Source organism: Apium graveolens, chromosome 5 (assembly GCF_009905375.1).
Source record: "Apium graveolens cultivar Ventura chromosome 5, ASM990537v1, whole genome shotgun sequence".
NCBI classification, from domain to species: domain Eukaryota; kingdom Viridiplantae; phylum Streptophyta; class Magnoliopsida; order Apiales; family Apiaceae; genus Apium; species Apium graveolens.
In genome coordinates, this window is record NC_133651.1 from 21,846,652 (window position 1) to 21,870,814 (window position 24,163).

Below are 24,163 nucleotides of genomic sequence, written 5' to 3' on the forward strand. Positions count from 1 at the left end.
CAAAAGTACAGCTTGCCAGAAGCCCAGAACAAATTTGATTTATATTTCCAGTTTTGGCAACTGCCTCATATCAAGACCAGGCAGCAAGGCTAAATAGCCAACACCAGAAAAATGAGTTTTTACTCTTCACTCAAATCCATATCCATATTATTAGACAGTTCTCAGAGTCGAGATCAGTAATTGGCAGCGTGTATTAGACAATTCGATACTTGAATAATTTGTCTAGCAAAAGAGGGTACTCACAGTATGCTGGTTATTAAAACAGGGGGATCCGAAAATATGTTTTATGCTATTTATAAAATAATTATAATATAGATGCTCTCACGAATTTTAATTTTTGCGCAACAGATATCTATTTCAATAATAATTAAGGGAAAAGAAACTAGGTACATTTTTTCTAATTTAAGTGAGTCATAAGAGTAACCACACTGGAAGTCCAGTTGGTGCCTCAATCCCCGGAAAATGGCTTGGCCAACCAAATTTAAGGGATTTTTGCATCGGAGTAGATGTTTGTAAAGTGGGCAGTCCTCCAACGGTGGACTGACCCGGTGGACTAACCCATTTCTTGCTTTTTAGTTTTCTATTATATTTTTTTAACTAAATTAAATTAATTAATTTGAATAAAATTGACTCAAATGGACTTATTAGGACTTATTAGAGGTGGGAAGTGAACTTTGCGTTGGAGAGTATTGATGCCCATTTCCATTTTCTAATGACGTGACATCAGTTGAGCTCTAAATACAAGGACAATATTGTGAATGCTCCGAGGACGGTATAAATTATAAAGAAGCGGAGGAATGAGACCTATTAACGCACTTGACTTTGATATTCGTCACTGGGCTACGACCTAATGAGCAAAATTACGGGCATGTCCCCCTAGCTATTTGTACATATATGTATTCTTGATATGTACAGAAGAAAAATAACACATGGTTATATTTGTTAAAAATATTGTGCATGCATGAATATGCTCCGTTTAGATGTTGCTAAATAGGGGCAGTTTGGTGAATGAAGAGGCACTTGTGTTCTTTAACTGATTATAGTGAGTTTCTATTAATTACACCTATAATTGAAAAATGCAATTTTGAGTAACTTAGCCATTTAATTAATTGCTTCCACATTATTGAATGCATCTCTATCTTAATGGCCAATCCTTTCCATTTCCCATATAAGTATGCGTTGGAGCACTTCTTTTCACTTTCCCTTGTAATCATAATAGAATTTCACCAAAAACATGGAGACTCACTCTGTCACAGCTTGGTCAAAATCTCAAGTTTGTGCAGGTGAAGAAGAATACAGTTCTGTAAATATTATTGATAGTCAAGATATGTTCACCCTTCCTTCTCTAGATTACAGGTAACATACACATGCAAATGTCATTTTGAATTTATAATCAGTTCTTTCATTTCGATTACTAGTGTACTCAAATTATATTTTCGAATAATCAAGTTCTATTTGTTTTGATTCCAAGTGGCTTTTCGGAGTTGGATTGCAATCCATTTGATATACCAGTACAGGAGGATATTATTCCTTTATCATCTTGGGATCCAGTGAAGAATCAGAACATACTTGTTAAAGGTGATGATGATTGTTCAGGTTATCTGTTTATCGTGTTTGTGTGTGTGGTAGAATGTTGATTTATCGACGTATAATTTGTAAAAATTTGGACTAAATTTTTTGTGTTTGGATATGCAGATGAGTTTTATGATCCTCATGGAAGTGGATTTGATGAATGGCGAAAATGGAATGATGATGGGATGATGAATATGTTTCATAGTACTGAAGAGCAAGTGCAACCTTTACTATTATGCAACAAAAGTACTATGGTGGTAAATGATAGTGAAGAGCAGGAGCATTATGAGTTGAGTGATTGCAGATCTGGTGGCGGAGAACAGAAAGGACATTATGCTTCGAAAATGTTAACGAAAGAAGTAGTTTCAGAGTACTTCTACATGCCGATTACACAGGCAGCCAGGGAACTAAATGTTGGTTTAACATGTCTTAAGAAAAGGTGCAGAGACTTGGGAATCCGAAGGTGGCCACATAGAAAGCTGATGAGCCTTCAATCGCTCATCAATAATGTCCAGGTTTCTCTCATTGTAGTATTCATTTACGACGTTTGTAAGTGTCTTTTGGTACTAACCTTTTATCAGAAGAAGTGAAATGATTTTGTGACACTTTGTGAATTGTCTGTCTTTTAATATAGTCAAATATTCTAGTGTCAAAAGTTATGAACATACATTAATCAGTGGTTTCTTAGAAAAATTAAGTTTAGAAAGAATCGGTATATTACGTTTGTTTAGACAATGTTCCCGCATTGAAAGTGTTTTCCAACAATGATATTTAACCACTTGTTTAGAATATGATATTTCAAACAAGGTCTCATATGTTCTCGCGCTAAAAGTGTTCTCCAATAATAATATTTAACATTTGTATGTTTGTTGAGCCTTTGTAAGATAGTGCTTTTTAGTGGGATAGTGATCCTTTTGTTGCTCCGTGGTTAGATTGTGATCTTTGTCGGGATTTTTATGGTGTTACACTAGTGTCAAGTGGATGAGAGACTGTTAGATAATACCAAGATCGGCCTCTACTACCAACACTTAAAAGGTTTCAATGAAGCTATTTACGATATCTGTTTCGCATTTGTTAGCGACGATTAATAAATTTGAATATGGTGGTGGTAGGAATTGGGGAAGCAAGAAGGAGGAGAAATGGGTGGGAGTGAGAAGCTGAGGAAAGCAATAGAATTACTGGAGCAAGAGCGAAAGCGGATAGAAGAGAATCCAGATGTTAAAATGGCGGACAAGACAAAGAGGCTTCGACAAGCTTGTTTTAAAGCAAATTACAAGAGGAGAAAGTCTGCCAGTAATGTTCAAGGCAATGATATCCTGATGATCATGGATGATAACACCAGCAATCACGACTACTCTCCTGCTGATGATCAATCTTCTTCCAGCAGCACGGGCCGCTATATCAATGCGGACTTTACAAATGATTATTGGACAAGCCCCGGAGAATATCTCAATGTCGATGACTTGGAGATGGATTCGCTTTTTTTGGATGGCGAGACATCTCCTACTAACACAATTTAGGATCTACTCAGCTACTTTAAAACATTACAATACCTTATGTTTATTTCATCAGTGAAATGCTTGTGTAATTAAGCTTCTACAAGGTACCTTTACATGTACCAGGCATCCAGTTTTTTCCCCAAGGAATTTTTTATGCCATGAAGTTATAAACTGCAAAGCGAGCCGCAAATTTACCGGTCTAAGATCGCCTCCACTTAAAATAGTGTAGCATGTTTAATAATATTACGGTTTTTGTAAATTTCACGTAATAAATACTAATTCCCGTTAATTTGGTCCATTTTAATTGATATTCTGATCATAAATATCGATATATTTTTTGCAGAAAAATGTTATAGAAACCAAATTTTTACCCAAAAATTTCACCAAATAACGTGTCACATGTATAATTGACAATTTTACTAATAATAATATGAAATCCCGCGCTCATTCTATGAGTCCACGAACCAAAATCAATCATGTGTCCGTCACTATCATTTGATAAAATTTTTGAAAAAATATTTGAAATACCTAGCACGGTTTATTTCCTGCATTCACACAAAAATTTCATCAGTAAAAAAAGATCAAACTCATAAAAAAGTTAGGGTGTGCCTTGGCACACATTAAAAGACCGAAAAATTAATTTTATATTTTTTTATTCAAAAAATAAATTAGCAACTTTAAAATGTTTAAAACTGGGCGCCAAACTTGAAAATATAAATTAGCAACCATTCTCGTTCATGAAAGCTGGAGAAAAAGGGATGAAAATTCAATCTTTTCAAGCAATAATAAACCAATCAGCCAACTCTGAAAAAACCATCATTTCGATCATAAAATCACCATCTATACAAAAACAACAATTACTACAACTACATGCCCATCTCATCTCTACATCTTTTGTTCTAAACCCCACTATCTCATTCTCTCTGTTATCTCGTTTCTCTGTTTCACCTTTTCTTGATTTATCTCTTTCTCGCCGCATTTTTGATCAGGTAAAGAAACCCAATATTTCTCATTATAATGCCATTATAAGGGCTTACTCGGTGAGCATAAACCCAGTTGAGGGTTTTGTTTTGTTTCGACAAATGTTGCGAAAAAACATACGCCCAGACCCAGTTTCTTGCTCGTTTGTTACTAAGGCTTGTGTTAAAGGGTCGTTGTTTTTAGAGGGGTTACAGATTCATGGAAGGGTTTTGAGAGATGGGCATCAATTGGATAGCCTTTTGATGACTGGATTGATGGATTTTCATTCGTGTTTTCGTGCGGTTGATGATGCATTAAAGGTGTTTGATGAAATTACTAGGAGAGATACTGTGGTGTGGAATGTGTTGATTTCTTGTTGTACTAGGAATGGGCGTACGCGGGATGCGTTGGATGTGTTTGATAAGATGGAGAGGTTGGAATGTGAGGGGAAACCGGATGATGTCACTTGTTTGCTTGTTCTGCAAGCGTGTGCGAATTTAGGGGTGCTTGAATTTGGTGAAAGAGTTCATAAGTATGTTAGAGATAATGGGTATGATAAAATTAAAAATATTTGTAATTCTCTTATAGCAATGTATTCTAGGTGTGGAAATATGGAGAAGGCTTATGAAGTTTTTAAGGCGATGAATAATAAAAGCGTAGTTTCGTGGAGTGCAATGATATCGGGTTTGGCTAGTAATGGATTTGGACGCGAAGCTATTGAAGCGTTTTGGGAGATGCAGAAGATGGGTGTTACCCCTGACGAGCAAATATTTACTGGTGTACTTTCTGCTTGTAGTCGCTCTGGCCTGCTTGATGAAGGTCGTATGTTTTTCAATAGTATGAGCAACGAATTTGGAATGATGCCTAATATTCATCACTATGGATGTTTAATTGACCTGATGAGTCGAGCAGGTTTGCTTGAAGAGGCGTACAATCTTATACTTTCTATGAGAATGAAGCCAGATGCAGCTATGTGGAGGACTTTACTGGGGGCTTGTAAAATTCACGGTCAAGTAGAACTTGGAGAACGTGTAGTTGGACAGCTGATTGAGCTTAAGGCTCAGGAAGCAGGAGATTATCTACTGCTTCTGAATATATATTCTTCAGCAGGTGAACAGGAAAAGGTGTTAGAAGTTAGGAAATTGATGAAGGAAAAAGGAATTAAAACTACCCCGGCTTCTTGTACAATTGAGCTGAAAGGAGATATGCATTCGTTTGTTGCTGATGATACTTCACATCCAAGAAAGAAAGAAATCTATGACATGCTTGAAGAGATAGAAAAGCAACTGAAAATTGCTGGTTATGTAACTGAAATAACAACCGAATTACATAAAATGGACGCTGCAGCGCGTGCAGGTAATCAGTGTAGATTTTCTTATCACAGTGAGAAGTTGGCAATTGCTTTTGGAGTTCTGACGACTCCACCCGGTACAAAGATTAAAGTTGCGAAGAATCTAAGGACCTGTGCTGACTGCCATAAGTTTGCAGAAATATTTTCAGGGGTTTATAACCGTGAGGTGGTAATCAGAGATTGCACCCATTTTCATCATTTCCGGGAAGGGCGTTGCTCTTGCAACAGAAATTTGTAGCCTTCTACAGAGGATTTCCTTTTAAATCAACATTGAAAACAAATATTAAGTATCTTAGAATTAAACTTGCAAGGATGCACAATTACTTTTAAGATAGATATTGTGATTTGTGCAAGTGTAAACGCAAGTCCACACTCCACAATATAGTGGTTATACATATGTGACAAATAGCCAGTCAATAGTTCCCTTCAAGACAATACATGCATCAACCTTCCTTCAGTTTGAATGTTAGAGTTCTTAGACTGCAAAAACCCAACAGAACTTCTTTTTTATTAGTAAATGCAAGATTTGTTTTTTTGCAACTGACGTTAACAGCTTATATATAAGTAGCAGAAATAACACAATTCTTCAAACAGTAAATAACATAGAAGAATCTACTGATTAATGTCACTTCATTATAGAGAATGCCACAAAACACAGGTAATGTTATACTTACTATTGCAGATTATTGTTAATGAGAAGAAAATTCTAAAACATAGCATTCACTCTTCAGCATAGGAGCCCATCCGCATAACAATGTAACCAGGAAATTGGGAATTCATAGTCTACAAAATTGATAATGTTGATGCACTAAAAGTTTATATTAATATGCCTATCATAGTATGTCTTTATCTCCTCTGGTGGCTTCACTGGTAAACTTTAAGCAGCTACTGCCTGCTTTTGTGCAAATGCAACCCCTTTCTCAATGCTGGCCTTCAACTCAGGCTTAAGGGCCTCCAGAGCCTTTTGTTCATATTCCGTCAGTCCTTGAAGATCAGATGAAATAATAGCTTCAACCCCTTTCTTTCCGAGCTTAATTCTCGATGCAAAATAAGGAAGATCGGTCAATTCAGACTGGACAAAAGCACACTCGTAAACATCACCATCTCCATCTAGAGCACGAAGGGAGGACTCAACAAATCTTGCAGCAGCATATGCCATTGACAGGGTAGCAGATCCTGCCCCAGCCTTGGCTTCCACAACTTCTGTTCCAGCATTCTGAATCCTGACTGTTAGCTCTTCCACTTCTTTATCAGTGAAAGTTACCGATGGTTTTGTCTTTGACAGCAAAGGAAGAATAGTGATCCCAGCATGTCCTCCAATTACTGGAACATCAACATCAATAAGTTTCAGATTCTTCTTCTGAGCAACGAATGTGTTAGCCCTGACAACATCTAAAGTTGTAACACCAAAAAGCTTCTTCGGATCATAAACCCCCTTCTGCCTCAACACTTCTGCAGCAATTGGTACAGTGGAGTTGACCGGATTGCTGATTATATGAATGAAAGCATCAGGACAATTGTCAGCAACAGCCTCGACCAAGGTTTTCACTATACTGGCATTGATGTTGAAGAGGTCGTCTCGAGTCATACCAGGCTTCCTCGGAACACCAGCGGGTATGACAACCACATCTATGCCTTTTAATGCATCACCCAGTTCCGGAGTTCCTGTGAAGTCTAACACTTTAGATGGTGTGTTGCAGTGACTAAGATCAGCTGCAACTCCCTTGACATTTGCTATATCATAAAGATGCAAAGTCGAAACTAGTGGGGACATCTTAATGAGTAGCGCCAACGGCTGGCCTATACCACCTGCAGCTCCAAGAACTGCTACTTTGAAAGAGGACCTGATCTGATTGTTAGCTAAATAACTCTGGCTCTGATTATGTGCTTTGCAGGCAAATGAGGCTTGAAGAGCAGCCCTGCTGTCCTTACCTGAGAAGGCTGACTCTGACTCGCACATAAATGCTGTAGCAACCTTAAGGCCACTGAAACTTCTGAGCTTGTTGTTGATGTTCAATTGCGCACTTGTGACCTTTGACTGCGAAAGTGGACTCATTTTGGACCCACATGGTAATGTTGATCCAACAGAAAAAGTACTTGCTGTTGCTGCTGCCATCTGAGGAGAACAAAAAGTATGAGTCAGTTTGACCATTAAAAGCTTATTAATAACTTCCAAGAAATTTAAGATCTCCAAAACTCCACAATAGATTTTATATCTATTTAATCAATGGACTAGCAACACTTCATAAACATAAGCAAAATCTGGAACAGGTGAGCTATGACAGCACCCTACATAAAAAATTAACCAGAAGTGGTAAATGAAATATGATACAATTAGACATGCAATTACTGGATTCTGCTCATGGAACCAATAATGGTTTTTTAAGTCACTCTCATGGATATCGTAAACGATAAATAACAGGGCTAGTGCCTAGTACTCTGTTCTCAGGGTGACTACATAGTACACAGATTTGGACAAGCAAATGAATTGATGAAATCTAATAAATAGATATCTGAAATAAGACTCAATATTCTTGTTTTAATTGCATACATATCAAGTTATATGTATAAGTCGATCAAAGGTCAGAAAAAACATTGCAGCCTAGAAAGATCACAGTGCTACTCAATGAACCAGTACCTGTTTTTTGTTAAAGGTTTCAATTAGGGATTGTATGGACAGTAAACTTGGTATCAAGACCGAGAATAAAGATTTACTATAACCAGTGCAAATAAATAGCTGCTTAAGTCAAACAAAATAGAACAATTATATACTAAACTTCAAAATAATGATTACGCAATTAATAAGTTAATAATCTTCAATTTAGACATCTAATACAAAAAGGTTTACTATGCCCCGAGGAAAAACGGTGAACGGAAAAAAGTATGAAAACGAATCGGAATCCATTATGAACTGGCGCCACACAAGAGACAAACAGAAGTGCTTAGTGGCAAATTAAAACAGATTATTTATTGTCAAAGTCTTACAAAGGTGCAGAGCAGATAGGTTCACAAGCAATGTGGACTAATCACAAGCAATCAAAGATAAGAAGCGTTGTGATTAAACAGAATAACAAGCTGTTGTAATCTAAATAAACAAAAAGATCTTCACGAAACAAAATCAGCTTCAGGAACCAACTCTATCGCAAATCCACAAGCAAATAAAGATAATGCACCACAATAAAACAAATGCCGAACAAAACACCTGTAATCTCCAATATATAAAATCATTTACATCAATCAATAAGCTGCAAATCCAATTCACGCAAACTTCATATACTTGAAATTCAGTAACACAGCGAAAACACTAATCTAACATGAGCTTCCGTCTCGAGTTTTCGGATTTCAATTACAAGCGAACAGAGAAAGCAATTTAATCGTAGACATCAGCATTAGTAGAAGCACAACATCAATATAAAAAAATAGAATTACGAAAATAACTTAATCAGCTGAATATACACTGCTCTAAACATTTAACTGAATAATTATTCTTCACATTTCTCAAAGGAAGCTAAATAACCTATATCAAAATAAATAAATAATTAAATACATAAATGAAATTGATTTTCAGATCGAAAGAGAGAAATCAAGAGTATTAGATGTACCTTAGTTCTGAGGATTGAAAAAAATGGCGTTGCAAAAGTTTGTTGTGTGTGTGTGTGTTTGTAAGTCACCCTCACCGCCTTGAAGATATCTACACAAATCGAATCTGCTTGTTCTGAATCGAACCCCCTTGTGACTAAATTACTTTCACCGCATTGTTTTTAACGCCCACTGTTTTAACGGCTGTTATTTTTTAAGCATACAAAGGGAACATGTGAATATGCCTCCGCGTTATTTTCTTTCTGGGATATTCTGGAATGTTTTAATTTTCTTGAGTCTTTTAAATTTTACTATTAGTACTGCTAGTTTTTTTCCGATTTACTGGTTCTGGTTTTGGAATTTCAAAATGCGGAGTCCTACCTACCCCAAATATATTTTCAAAATTTGTCCTGAATAATGTTATATAATATTTATTTTAATTTTAATTTGTGGATACTTATTTATTTCATTTTAATTTATATATACAAGGTCGCACTCAAATGAGAACCTTATTATTATGAGATGAGATATGAAATCCAATCATAAACACTCATTTTTATACCTTATTTCAATCTCTCACCACACATTAATTTTTAATATATATATTTAAATATCATCTTCTTTCTAATTTCACCACCCGCCACCTCTAACCACCATCGTCCGCCGACCACCATTTCTGGCCACCACCACCTTCGGCGACCACCAGAAAATCACCACCGTAAAACATAAAATCACCACCGTCAAATCAAAAATCACCATCGAAAAATCAAAAATCACGACCCGAAAACAAAAATCACCGTCGTCAAACGAAAATCACCACACTCGGCCACTATTTCTCCCCATCAGATCCAGCCACCAACTTCATTCATCAACTTGACATCGACATCATAACTAAATCATCAAAAAACGGACACAAGTCAGTAAAACTTAAAAAAAAATCACCAGACTTCAACAGCCCGCACTTATGGACTTTTAATTCTAAAGCAAAACTAATACAAAATACAATTACTAATCCAAAAATCTATTACAAATATACTATTACGAAAACGCAGCTAAAAGCGGAAGTCCAAAAGTCCATATACTCCAATGCTAAGTTCTCGAACTCCAATGATTTCCAACTCGAATCTTAGACGAAACATGAAATTGTAAAAGGGGTGAGTTACAAAGCTCAGCAAGTACAAATTGACTAACTATTTAACCGGAAAACAATGAGCGTTTTAATAAAACGATTTTTCTCAAAACAATATAATTTTGTAAAATATTTTCTAAAATAAATCCAACCCAAAGTTTTATATTTTAAAATTCAGAATTTAAAACAGAACAGGGCATATTTATAACAGATTAGAACAAAATAAAATGAAACGAAACGATAATTCTTAGAAATACCACATTCTTGATCTCCGACCACACTTTGTTAGTAGCCAACATCTAATTATTATTCTTATTCTTTATACCACACTTTGTTTGCCAGTGGTCGGCATCTAAAGTTCAACAATTACGCACCCTTAATAGCAATCTAAAGTTGCACACTTGTGCGCCTACTAAGGGTATCTAAGGCTAGTTCCGAAACTATAGCGTAAATTACGAACAGGTTCGAAAACGTAGAGACTGCGTTTTAAAAGATTCTCGTATCTTATTTCTTATACAGTTCGAAACAGAATTCTTATTCGAAAATCAAAGTATCAAAATTCCGAAAACAAAAATATGTCAAAAAGTACTTACCTCAAAGTCCGATCATATCTGAATATAGTCTTTTCTGACCCTCTAAACAACGTTATCTTAAAAAATACGAAACATGAAAGTTGTAGATAACGATAAGAGATTTCCGAAAAGTCCAGAATCACTGAATTCTAAATTACGATGAATTTTCTAAAAAATTTACAAGACTGGTGATTTTTATGAATAAAGACCTACGAATTTTAATATTAAAGACTAAGAAAACGAAAAGGATGTATTTATAATGATACAAAACCCTATATTTTAACCTACAAGTTATCCATATTAGAATCTGATCCAAATTTTAGGTCCATTGGTCTAATTCAATTTTAAATCCTAGTCATTGTCTAATTTTAATCTTTTTTTTCAATATTCTATTATTATTATTATTATTATTCTAAAAATTACAGGATATTACATACTACCCTCCTTAAAAAGAATTTGGTCCCCAAATTTACAAAAATCTTATATGTTTACGCCCTTTAATATCTTATAGGTCAAACTTAAACTATGGTCCACAAGATCGAATCCTAAGTAATTTACTAGTCTCATACCTAACACATTCTGAAGGACAGCCTGCTCTTGATACCTACTGTAACATCCCGCACTTCCGGACTATTAATTCTAAAGCAAAACTAATACAAAATACAATTACTAATCCAAAAGTCTATTACAAAGATACTATTACGAAAGCGCAGTTAAAAGCGGAAGTCCAAAAGTCAATATACTCCAATCCTAAGTCCTCGAACTCCAATAATATCCAACTCGAATCTTAGACGAAACCTCAAATTGTAAAAGGGGTGAGCTACAAAGCTCAACAAGTAAAATTGACTAACTATTTAACCGGAAAACAATGGGTGTTTTAATAAAATGATTTTTCTCAAAACAATAATAATTCTGTAAAATATTTTCTAAAATAAATCCAACCCAAAGTTTTATATTTTAAAATTCAGAATTTAAAACAGAACAGAGCATATTTTATAACAGATCAGAACAGAATAAACGAAACGAAATGATAATTCTTATAAATACCACAGTCTTGATCTACGACCACACTTTGCCAGTAGCCGACATCTAATTCTTATTCTTATTCTTTATACCACACTTTGCCAGTGGTCGCATCTAAAATTCAATAATTATGCGCCCTTAATAGGTATGTAAAGTTGCACACTTGTGCTACTACTAAGGGTATCTAAGATTAGTTCTGGAACTATAACATAAATTACGAACAGGTTCGAAAACGTAGAGACTGCGTTTCAAAAGATTTTCGTAACTTATTTCTTATACAGTTCGAAACAGAATTCTTATTCGAAAATCAAAGTATCAAAATTCCGAAAATAAAAGTAAGTCAAAAAGTACTTAACTTAAAGCCTGATCAGATCTGAATATAGCCTTTTTTGACCCTCTAAACGATATTATCTTAAAAAATACGAAACACGAAAGTTGTAGATAACGACAAGATCTTTCCGAAAAGTATAAAATCACTGAATTCTGAATTACGATGAATTTTATACAAATTTTACAAGACTGCTGATTTTTATGAATAAAGACCTACGAATTTTAATATTAAAGACTAGTAAAACGAATAAGATGTATTTATAACAATACATAACCCTATATCTTAACCTACAAGTTATCCATATTAGAATCTGATCCAAATTTTAGGCCCATTAGTCTAATTCAATTTTAAATCATAGTCCTTGTCTAATTTTAATCTTTGTTTTTCAATATCCTATTATTATTATTATTATTATTATTATTATTATAAAAATTACGAGATATTACACAAACTTTCATGAAAATCAGCAACAATATTAAGCAGTAAATCTGAAAATCGCACATATCAGAGCAGTGGTTTGTAGGGGTGAACGGAAATTGACCGACCCGCCAAAACCAACCCAAACCAACCCTTTTTTCGGCTGAATAAGCCGACCCATTCAAAACCGAGATTTGAACGGGTTAATTTTCAAAAAACCCGATTAAATTGGGTTGGGTCAGGGTTTGGCTAATTTTAACCCTGAACCAACCCGACCCAACCCGATTAGAAATAGTATAGGCCCGTTAAATTTTTATACAGTCCACTGTCCAGTAGTCTAACATAGTCCATCTCCAGTTCTCCACTCCAGAGTCCAGCCCAATTGAGAATGTAACCTAAATTAAATTACCTGGGGTTACTACTTACAATATCATAAGTCCAGGTCCAGCCGCTGCTCAGCTCCCGCCTCTCGCTTTCTTCTCTATTCTCATTATGTAAGTCTACTCTGTTATTTCTCAGTATTTTCTTGTTTCTAGTTCTACTCTGTCAGTCTCTGTAAGTAAATTATGACCTGTATTTGATTTATTTCTTGTTGATTTTTATATGTTAATTCTTTTTGATTTTATTTAGTTTCAATTGAAATTAGTAACTTAATAACCCTTACATTCTTAAGATTTAGCAAGTATTGTAATACATATGTTTAATTTGTTAAACTAGTTGCTTTCCCTTATTTATTTGTCGAAAGATTACTTTTTCTTGATTTCGTACGGGTATGATTTTTTGTGTTTACCTTCACTTCGATTAACAGTTAAACTAGTGTTCACATGATTTGGTAAATTAGGTTCATAAGTTGATTTATTAAACTATCACAGTATGAACTAAGACATATGTTTCATGTTTGTTTATTAAACTACCCTGCACTGATTTTAATTTTATTTACCAGGAAGAAGAAGAATGCAATGGAAAATAACGTACCTATCCCTGCTCTAAACACCACAACTAATACGACTCTAAACATTGACCAAACTGCCCAAAACACTGACCAAACAACCATAAATAATGAACCAATGATTATCCAAGACGATGTTTCTCCTACGGAACTAAAGTCACCAAAAAAAGAGGCTGATGAGCACGTTACAAAGAAAAAGTGTGGCGCCCTCCAAACCCGGGTCAGAAGTTTGGGGTCCCCAACACAAACACAATATATCAACCTGTATAAGAAATATTATTTATAATGACCCTGCTTCACAAAACCACGGATCGCAACAGGTTAAAGTATGAAAACAAGCAACAACCTTAATTATTACATCGTACCAAATCCCAACTAATTTAACTTACAATTGATAATAAAATCATTCTTACAACCTTGCTATCTCACTACTGCCATAAGCTCCTGCTAGCTCGATCAGTCATAATCAGGAATCCTAGCTCGAACATTGAACTGGGAAACCTTGATATCAACCGTATCCTTCTTAACTGTAGAATATATAAAAAGATTCGCAAGAGTGAGCTAACTAGCTCAGCAAGTCATATTATCAATAACTGAGGTTAGACAATAATAAATGAGATGATTCAAAGGAATCAAGCTTCTTGTTAAACAACCAATAAAATTGGATATTCATTTTAAGTTTTTAAAATCAAGGTTAGGCTGCTGATCAGTCACGCACTAACCCCGAGCAAAGCACACAGCACTGCTCTAACTACTGGATCCAAGGCACACATTGGCCTAACTTGACCATCGATATGGTCTGACCACGAATCTGGTCCATACAAAGAAAACTATCCAATTCTAAAGCATTTCAATATGATAAACAATAGAGTTCAATAAAACCAGATCATAATCAATAACCATAAAACATTTGTAAAAGAGCATGGTAAAAGTTCATAGTTACCAATAAGGGTATGTCAAAATACATTAAAGAAGTGGCCTCCAGCCGGTAGGATAATCGGGTATTAGATGAATAGTGTTTTTCCAAAGTTTTAGTGCTTTGATGTCACAGGGTATGGTTAAGTATAAAAGTTTTTGTATATATAAACAATTTTGTTCCAGTATTTGGTATATGATGGATATATATTTGTGGAGTAGTATCATATTTGTATGGTTTAATATTTGGTAAATCCACAAGAAATGGTTCACAAAGAATAAGGCTTACGACTCAAAGATCAAATGATGTGGCTCAGGTTCAAGGCTGGAGGATTCAAAGTATTTCCAATATAAAACAGAGCTATTTTGAATATTAACAATAGGTCACAAGAGAATTTAGAAATATTTGCAATAAATCTCGAGAAAGGTTTAGAAGTACTTGCCTTATCATAATTGATTCCAACCTCACTTGTACTTGTCTACGACTCTATTCAACCACCATTCATCTGTTTCTCCTATGCCTCGCTTCTAATCTCTGCTCACTTACTGTATTTTCTACATGTCAATTCTATTTTCTGATCACCTGCTTCTCTTTCTTACGCCTTGCTTACTCTGCTAGGCATCATAAGTATCTATCAATATTCCACTCATACGATTCTGTTCAACACATACTTATATCTACCCTTCGTTTCACCCAAATCCGATTAACGGATTGAAAGTTACGCCATAAACAGTAATCATCGAATATATAAACCGACAGTCAATCAACAAGTCACACATAATACATCACGTAATCAATGACATATCATTTATAAAGACATTTCGGGTCATAAATAGGCTTTCTGGTATTTAAAATGATTTTTAAAACATTTTTCGGAATTAAAACGGGTCGTTGGATCAATTTCGGAATAATAAACAGAGTTCGGTTGGCCAATTCTGGCTCCGAAACAATTTTAGAATAATTATCGAGCCTTGAAAATAATTTAGAATAATATTTTAAAGCTCGAAACTATTTTTCGAAATTTTTAAATCATTTTTAAATAATTAAATCTAATTAAATAATTAATTAAAAATCAATTAATAATTAATTAAATCAATTAATCAATTAATTTTCGAATTAATTGACTAATTAATCAATTAAAAATTAACTGAAATTAATTAACTAATTAATTCAGATTTATTTGTGAATTAAAAATAATTTTCGGAATTAAAATAATAATTTTTAGAATTTTCAGAAATTAAAAACGGATTTTTATAATAAAAATAAATAGGAAATATGATTTTTAAATATTTTTAAAACAGGAATCCAATTTTTGCAAAGTCTGGAAATTTCAGGGACTAAACTTCATCATCTACAAAACTACAGGGACTACACTGCAATTTTGCAGTCCAGTCGCCGGAAAACACATGGGTGGCCGGAGAACACGATTCCGGCCTCCTCACCTTGCCACAAGCTCCAGATCACATCTACGGATTACCAGGAACATAACCATGCAATCAAATCGATCTAACAATCCCTGAGTTGGCCGGAATTTGGCCGTGAAGTTTGCCAGTTTCCGGCGAACTTCGGAAATATTCAAAACACAACTCCCTTCTCTACAGACCTCGTTGATTCATGAAACTTATACGACTGAATTGCAAATTTTACAGGGAACACAATCCACTATATCACAACATCAATCTATTCCAGAATAAGAAACCCCCAAATTTCAATTAAGAACATTCATACGGGTTATAAACCCTAATTTTGAAATTCGAAAATCAAACTCAAATTTGAACATGTTATTGGACTCCAAATCAGACGTATAATATACCAAAATCATCAGGAAAACAAGCTCTACAACATGCAATCATCAAATCATACAAACAATCATCCGAACAAAATTCATATTTTTCATGAAAATAATTCGAAAATAATTAAATTTATAAAAAATCAACCTTTGATTCTGCAGTAAAACAGGTCCTGGAATCTGATAGTACTCCTTGAGACCTTCAAATTGGTTACTCCAACTTCCCAAACGGATTTCACTAACACCTTGAATTTGTGGTTTGATTCTCAGAAAGGTTTATTAATATATGATTTTTCTCTGTAAAAATTATATAATTATCTGTCTGCAAATGATTTTGATACGAAATAAAATACGGTAAAAGGCTATTTATAATTACGGAGAATTAGTATCCCGTTGGATCATTCCAGATATAAAACGGTACGTTTATTTATAAAAACTGATCCAAACGGTATCGGTTTTCGGGATAATTATCCAAATCAGTATAATTTGTACTGCGATCTTGGTCTCAGCGCCTGGTTACACGTACTACGAGGTGATAATCGGGATAGTTTAATAAAAAGCTCCCGTTTATCGAAAATACGGGTTTTATTGATTTACCGAAACGAATATTGTATCGAAAATGTTGCGTCGGGACCTGCGCAGGACAAACCGTACGCCGGATCGAAAAAGTCGATACACGAAAAATGCTCGGAATATTGCAATTAGGTTAGGAAGGAGTTCTCGGAAGAGTTTCGGGTTCTAAAAACGTAAAAACGGTTAACGGTGGTTGGTTCCCGTTTTCATAAAATAGGTTTTAAATACCCGGAACAAGAGTTTAAAAAAAATCCATATGATTCCTATAAATTCATAAATTAACATAAAAATAATTAAGAAGATATGACAATTATCTATATTTTATTTTGGATATAAAAAAAAATTGAAATACTCAATTAATAATATTTTTAAACATCCAAACATATTTAACACTTAACAAATAATTCACAAAATAGATACTGAACATACATACTAATTATTTATTAGCAAAAATAATTACACGATATATCCCGGATATTACAAAAAGCCTACTCGAATCTCGGATATATGGGATCACTTTACTAGAGTGCCAAGTGGAAATCTCCGGGACCCTAGGGCTACTTGTACTCTTAACTGTGAACTTTTTGCTATCCGTCTCATGTGTGTGTGAGGAATGTAGATATCTCACTGCATAACATACTTTTACTGTCACAGGCTAGTACTTATGGCCTAGTTTCAAAACTTTCCCACTTGTTTGCTAAATGGTTATTTCTCGCCCGCAAGGGTTGGCTCAGCTGGTTAAAGAGAGGAAAACTATCCTCTTGGTCACAGGTTCGAATCCCACGGGAGGAGAATTTATGATTATGCCTCCTGAGTCAGAGCCTGTCGCTTAAATGCGGTTTACCTTGGTTCACGTGGTTTGCAGGCTATTGCGTGAGCCCGTAGGGTTTACCCAGTGTGCACCCGAAGGGTAGCGGCTGCGGGTTACCTACGATAAAAAAAATGGTTATTTCTCATCTCTATATTTTTCATGGGCCTAACTGAATTATCTGTCTACCATGCCAATGTACCAATATTAGCAGTCTATATTTTTGTCATATTCATTTTCTGGAGCAACATTTTCCTGTTGTATTTTCTTTGAGGAATTTAAACCTTAACTAATGTGGTATGTTTGTTAACACTTGATACTGATCATTGATCAATGTAAATTTATGTAGCAGGATGTCGGAGTTGATTTACCAAAGTCTGGTGTATTAAAAGAAAATCGTAGAAGGAGACTGTTAGACAATTATTTGCAACAGCAACAAATGGATACGGCTGAGAACAAAAATGATGTAGATAAATATTTGATCGAGGAACCTATCAATCCAATGACATCCTCATTTGACATACTACTTTGGTGGAAGGATAACTCGAACAGGTATAAAACTTTATCATTGATTGCTAGAGATGTGTTGGCTGATCCGGTATCTACTGTGGCGTCTGAATCTGCCTTTAGTACTAGTGGTCGAATACTAGACCCTTTTCGGAGTTCATTGAGTCCTAAAATGTTAGAGGTGCTAGTGTGCACTCAAAGTTGGTTAAAGGGGCGTCAAGATGGGATGAAATCTAAAGATTTTTTAGATGATATTCATTCATATGCGTTTCTAGAAGAAGGTAATATATTTAATAAAACTAATTTAAAATGGTACTTCTTTTTTCGTATGCTTATTTACTTATGTGTTTTTTTTAACTTGTAGGTAACATGGAACAGGGAGACATTGGTGCAAAGAATGACACAGTCAAGGCAGGCGTTAATGTTATCGACGAATAGAACTATGCCATCATCTACAAAACTCCTGTTAATTTATTTTGAACTAGTTTATGTTTCTAAGAACTTATTCTTATAGTCCTATCTTGTAATATTTTGGTTGGCATGGATATTGTTGGGCTTGTGGATTTTATGCCAGTGACCACTTATTAAGTGTGGCAGTGGACTTATGTTAATATTGTTATGCATCTCCTCTTGTGTATGATGTATTGTAAATGTTTGGAAATTTTGATTTTTTTAGTTTCAATTTTGACAGGAAAATGAAACCCAACTAACCCAACCCTACCCGACCCAACCCGACATATTAATAATAGGGTTGGGTTTGCCAAATATTTTTTAAATAACGGGTTATGTTTTTTGTAAACCGATTATATTGGGTTGGGTCATTTTTTTCCTCAAAACCGCCCAAACCGACCCGTGTTCACCCCTAGTGGTTTGTGTGAGAGAGAGTGAATAAGAGGGCGGCGGGGCTGGGGTGGTGAAGGCGGGCCTGGTACAGCGACATCATATCTGAATTGAAGTGTATGTATGTTTATGTTTATGAGAGAGATATAGAGATTTGGTGGAGATGGGCGGTGGCGGAGCAAAGTCAGCGGTGGGGATAAGGCGGCAGCGTGAGACGAGGAAGGGAGAGAGAGGGAGGGAGGGAGGGAGGGAGCTTATGAGATTCCACAACCGGCGGTCGGTGATGGCAGCGACTGGAAGTATCGAGGGAGGAGTTGTGCTAGGTGGGCAGAAATATAAAGAATAAAATTTAAAATATAGACCGTATGGTTGTGATTCAATTTAGGAATAAAATATGAGTGATTAAGATTATATCTCAGTTCTCACATTAACGCGATTCTCATTTGAGAAACTCCTTGTATACATATATGTGGGAGCTCATCACATTATCAGAAAAATTATCACGCTTCCATATCAACATTTAAAAATAATTTTCCAACCATTTTAAGAATTTTAGCATTTCTCTTTCAAAATTTCATATGTCATTTAGTTATCAGATTTCTAATTATAAAAATATTACGCATAAAGTCTAACAAACACGCATAAAGTCAAAAAAGTAATAAAAAACAACCCGTAAGGGTTGGCTCAATTTGTTAAATAGGAGATAATTATCATGGTCACACGTTCGAATCCTATGCGAGGAGAATTTATGATTATATCTTCTGAGTTGAGAGTGTATCGCTTAAATGCAATTTACCTTGATTCATGTGATTTGCAGGCTATTACGTGAACATGAAAGATTTACCCGATACGCACGTAAAGAGTAGCGGCTACTGAACTAAAAAATGAATGACATATTATTTCTATATAACATGAAAAAAAAAATTCGAAGATGTTTAATTAAATAAAGAAAAACGCTTTTCAAAAAATGATACTCAAAAAGGTTTTTGAAGTACTGACACGTAAAAGTGCATATTTGATAACTATATTTCCGAAGCTGTATAATTTAATAAAGAGAAATGTTGAAATTTTGAAAAAGACATTCAAAATGTTTTCAAATACTTACATGTAAAGTACTAATTTGATAACTTTCATGATACGAGAGACGACCCCTGTACACAGTGTTCTAAAAATATCCGATTTTTAAAAAAATTTCCGATTAATCCCCGATTAATTCTTAAAAAATATTTGGCCGATCTATTTTTTAAAATTCGATTAATATTTATAAATTACTTTTGAATTATATATTTCATAATAAATAAGGTAAATATATTAAATATTATTAAAATATTTACATATATCTGATTTTTATTCCGATTAATTCCCAATTTGCCGATTAATCCCTAATCGGTACATAAACCGATTAGTACCGATTACTGAATTTTACAACCATGCTTGTACACCATTATTCTTAATTTAATTTTTGTTTAAAGTAGAGTTTTATTTCATTTTTTGAATAATTAGGTTTATATGATCTATAAATTGAGTATTTTTTTTGACTCCAAACAGGTCGTTTGGTTCAACAAAATCAGTTATAAGATATAAGTTTTGTGTATTTCAAACATATATCACGTGTTTGGTTCGTAATTTTTATTAGGTGAAATTCATACCTGAAACCTATAAGTAATCAAATTTGATACTTTAAGAGGAGTTGAGTTTGAGAAAAGGGTATGAGGTATTAAATTTAATTTTATTATTTCATCTTTATTTATAACATTAAATACAATTTCAATACACATATTTTAAATATGATATATTATTTAATTTTAAATAAATCTTTAAATTTTTTATTTAATGCCAATTATTAAGATTTAATTTCTTGAAAAATATTAAATTATTATTGAATTGGTTAAATAATATTTTACTAATCATATATTTTTTAATTAAAAAATTATTTATAAATAGTATTATAAGAATTTAATTTTAATGTACAATGTCAGCTTAACTTGATTCCTCATTTCAAAAGCATATCATCTTCTGAATCAAACAACGTCTAAATATGTGTAAGTTTACTTAGCAAAAAAATAATATATATTTTAATAAATTTTGGAGATGAGCGAAAATCCAATTCAATATCTACTATGAATAGATTGATTTTTGTTTTAGAGTAGGGTATCAGAATGACTTGACACACTTGAGATTTAAAATATGAATCTTATACTCTTAATCACGAAATAAATTATTTAGAAAATGCAAAGCAAACAAAAAATGTGTAGATTATCGGTGTCAATTTTTTTTTGCCTAAACAAAAAATTAGTAATATTTATTGTTATATTTCTAACATTTAATTTTAGTGATACAATTGTTGACGTAGCTAATCGGTTAGGCAGAATTAAGACCGCAAAAATCTCCTGAAAATGACAAAAAAAACCCTAACAAATGGAAACAAATATCACCAATTAAATTTCATATAAGGGTTGTCATTCCAACAACGGTTTTACAAAAATAGAACTAGATGCGTACTATCATATAAGCGCTACGAAACACATTTTTCGGATTGAACACGAGCAGCACAGTTAAACACTCCTTGCGACATTCCATCCAAGTTGAACACTCTCCCACAGTTAATACAGATTAACACAATGTATAATGTTAAACAAGTTAAAGAAAGTATAAGCACAGTCTTTACATTAGTAAAAGTTTGATTAATTGTATTTGATCACCTTGTTGGACCTCAACTTTATTTTTGCCATCTTTTGACATTCTAAAATGTATTTTGATCAAAGTAAAGCCCGAATTCACAAGTAGTTTCATACTTTCAAGCTAAATTCTAGACATTCGATCTTAATTGCTCGAGGAAACAGAGTTATACAAAATATGGTACATGGGACTACAATGGTCTGAAGTTTAAAAACACATAAAAATACAACAATGCTGAAAAATTATAGTCCCGATTGATTGATCATCCTTGTCCTCACTTTTCATACACTAATCTTGTCCATTTCTCTCCTAAGAGCATTAGCCCTCACCAAACTCCCAATTGTATTCACAGCCAGCTTAATATCCTCCAATGGATTCCCTGGTGCAACCTTCTTGTACAAATAGCTATCAAATGTCATCTTCTGCACATACTCATCAGCACACATCTCCACGAAAGCCTCCCTGGCCGGGTTCGACCTGTAAAACACCTTCTGTAAAACATCAAGCACCTTGTATGTTGGCCAATATGCCTTATCCCATTTCTCCAAGTACTTTCTCAAATCCCCTTCATCAATCATCCTCTTCCCCTTCTCCGATCCTTCCACTATTGCCTCAGCACACATTCTCCCGCTCTTAGCGGCGAAATAAATCCCCTCGCCCGAACATTTTGTGACATAACCAGCCGCGTCGCCAACCAGGGCGACACGGTCAGCTAGTCTTTTCGGGCGTGGGTGCTCAGGAATTGGATGAGCCTCAACACGAATAATCTTTCCTCCTAGAATCTTATCCTTAGCTCTCAACCTAGTTGCCAGCTGGAACTTCTTAATATCACCCTTGTGAGTAACCGTTCCAGTACCAACCGCCACGTGGTCACATTTCGGAAACACCCATCCGTAAAAATCAGGGGACACGTCATCACCAACATACATCTCCGCGAGATCCTCATAATACCTCATTTTCTCATCCGGAATCTTAATTCTCTCCTGGAATGCAATTGCATACTCGTAATCCCCGGCACCAATTGATTTAGCAACACGGGAATTGGCACCATCAGCGCCAATTACCGCGTCGACTTCCAAGGTTTCACGTTTCCCACTAGCACCCGTCTTCCCATCATACTTAGTATAATGAAGTACATAAGGGGCAGTCTTATCAACAGGCTTGTCCATTTTAAGAAACAACCCGTTAATAACAGACGCACCCGAGTCAGAAGCCCGGGTGCGTAAGTAATCATCGAGAACCTCTCGACGAACCATTCCAATATACTCATGTGGCTTAAGTGTTTGACCAATGTCAACCGCCACATTCGAAGGTGAAATCATTTTCATCTTCGTAACACGTCTGTCAATAATATCTAACGGAAGATCAAACTCTCCAACCATACATAACGGAATAGCACCGCCACAAGGCTTGCAATTATCCATCTTGCGTTCAATCAGGAACGTTTCGATGCCGCCTTTAGCGAGAGTTTCGGCGGCTGCGCCGCCAGCAGGGCCACCACCAATGACAGCAACACGGAGATTACGGCCAGTGACTTTAGGGCTGAATTTACCGGCGGAGATGCGGAGAGGGCGGTAAGTTAGGGTGGTGGGACGGTGGGAGATGACGGTGGTTTCCGGTGAGGATTGACGGAGGCCGGTGAAGGTTTTGAGGGCAATAGAAGTGGCCATTTTGTGTAAGTGTGTGTTTGTGGTGGGAGTGTGTTGAGTTTAGAGAGTTGTGTTTTTATTGTTTTGTTGGATATGGTTGCTGATATGTGGAGTTATGGACCGTTGGATTGTACAGATGGACGGTGGAAATCGAGTGTAGATAATGGGGATAGATTTCGTTTTTGGGTTATTGAAGTGATAGACTGTGGAGTGTGGCAGTGTTCGATGCTGCATGTCTCTGCGTGGTCTAGAAAGTGACGCGTCATGCTACTTGTGGCTTTAAAATACTCTCCTCTTGTTTAAATTTCAGGTAATTTTTAAAAAATATAATTTTCTGTAAAATTATTTACAATTTTATCAAATTTTGAAAATATTTACGATACTATTTTTTTCCTAAAATATTTGTAAAAATACGAGATTACATTTTGCCTAAATTGTATAATTGTTTTATATTGTATGTCAGGTTACACTTTATTTTACATTTTAAATTGCAAATTATGTTGCAAATTTGTTAAACGTATTTTCTCAAATATGTTTTAAAATTCAAGTTCAAATGTGCTTGTAAGATGGTTTTAAATTTACAGAAAGTACTTTTATAAATATTTTTGAAAAAATATAATCCTTTTGTAAACAAATTGTAAAACTTGAGTATTTCTAAGAAAATCTCTTAAATTTATTTTACTTTTAATGGATAAATCCCTAATAAAATAAGCAAAAAATTAAAAAATCAAAACCAGTTGTGTAGCTGTTGTTTGAGTAGAACTCCATTTACGAACTCATTCTTAAGAGCATATGCATCCGTTTGCTCCATCAATTCATCAGTTGAATCAATGGCGTTAATTATTATTTACCCAAAATCAACTTTTTTATAAATTTTATACACCCACAAAACTCCATCAACATCAATTATTATTCATAAAATAAAAAATACATTATATTAACAATCTTACTTGATAAAATAGATTAAATATCCATTATTAACGGTCCCACAAATAAAATTCTTGAAAGTAATAATAAACT

At 34.6% G+C, this 24,163-nt stretch overlaps 4 protein-coding genes across 4 annotated transcripts; 2 read left to right on the plus strand and 2 right to left on the minus strand.

Annotated features, from left to right (window-relative positions):
- The first annotated feature begins 1,227 nt into the window (after positions 1-1,227).
- Positions 1,228-3,134, plus strand: LOC141723668 (uncharacterized). The gene is made up of 4 exons (XM_074525524.1): positions 1,228-1,356; positions 1,472-1,578; positions 1,696-2,087; positions 2,685-3,134. The coding sequence occupies exons 1-4, from the start codon at positions 1,235-1,237 to the stop codon at positions 3,090-3,092; spliced, it is 1,029 nt and encodes a 342-aa protein (XP_074381625.1). The 5' UTR covers positions 1,228-1,234; the 3' UTR covers positions 3,093-3,134.
- A 670-nt stretch (positions 3,135-3,804) lies between these two features.
- LOC141661360 (pentatricopeptide repeat-containing protein At3g47530) lies at positions 3,805-5,894 on the plus strand. The gene has a single exon (XM_074468351.1). It carries the CDS (start codon positions 3,809-3,811, stop codon positions 5,618-5,620), a length of 1,812 nt encoding a protein of 603 aa, XP_074324452.1. The 5' UTR covers positions 3,805-3,808; the 3' UTR covers positions 5,621-5,894.
- Positions 5,895-6,035: 141 nt separating this feature from the next.
- LOC141723627 (malate dehydrogenase, chloroplastic-like) lies at positions 6,036-9,227 on the minus strand. Its single transcript, XM_074525483.1, has 2 exons — positions 8,985-9,227; positions 6,036-7,498 (listed from the first exon to the last, which is right to left on the minus strand). The coding sequence occupies exon 2, from the start codon at positions 7,496-7,498 to the stop codon at positions 6,260-6,262; it is 1,239 nt and encodes a 412-aa protein (XP_074381584.1). The 5' UTR covers positions 8,985-9,227; the 3' UTR covers positions 6,036-6,259.
- Positions 9,228-21,580: 12,353 nt separating this feature from the next.
- Positions 21,581-23,205, minus strand: LOC141723628 (geranylgeranyl diphosphate reductase, chloroplastic). Its single transcript, XM_074525484.1, has one exon. It carries the CDS (start codon positions 23,162-23,164, stop codon positions 21,776-21,778), a length of 1,389 nt encoding a protein of 462 aa, XP_074381585.1. The 5' UTR covers positions 23,165-23,205; the 3' UTR covers positions 21,581-21,775.
- Positions 23,206-24,163: the final 958 nt, after the last annotated feature.

Excerpts from the sequence above, each read along its gene's own strand:
- LOC141723627 (XM_074525483.1), bottom strand. The coding sequence starts at position 7,498 with ATGGCAGCAGCAACAGCAAGTACTTTTTCTGTTGGATCAACATTACCA.
- LOC141723628 (XM_074525484.1), bottom strand. The coding sequence starts at position 23,164 with ATGGCCACTTCTATTGCCCTCAAAACCTTCACCGGCCTCCGTCAATCC.
- LOC141723668 (XM_074525524.1), top strand. The coding sequence starts at position 1,235 with ATGGAGACTCACTCTGTCACAGCTTGGTCAAAATCTCAAGTTTGTGCA. Across the intron at positions 1,357-1,471 it reads CTTCCTTCTCTAGATTACAG|TGGCTTTTCGGAGTTGGATT; the intron begins GTAACATACACA and ends TTTGATTCCAAG. Across the intron at positions 2,088-2,684 it reads CGCTCATCAATAATGTCCAG|GAATTGGGGAAGCAAGAAGG; the intron begins GTTTCTCTCATT and ends TGGTGGTGGTAG.
- LOC141661360 (XM_074468351.1), top strand. The coding sequence starts at position 3,809 with ATGAAAGCTGGAGAAAAAGGGATGAAAATTCAATCTTTTCAAGCAATA.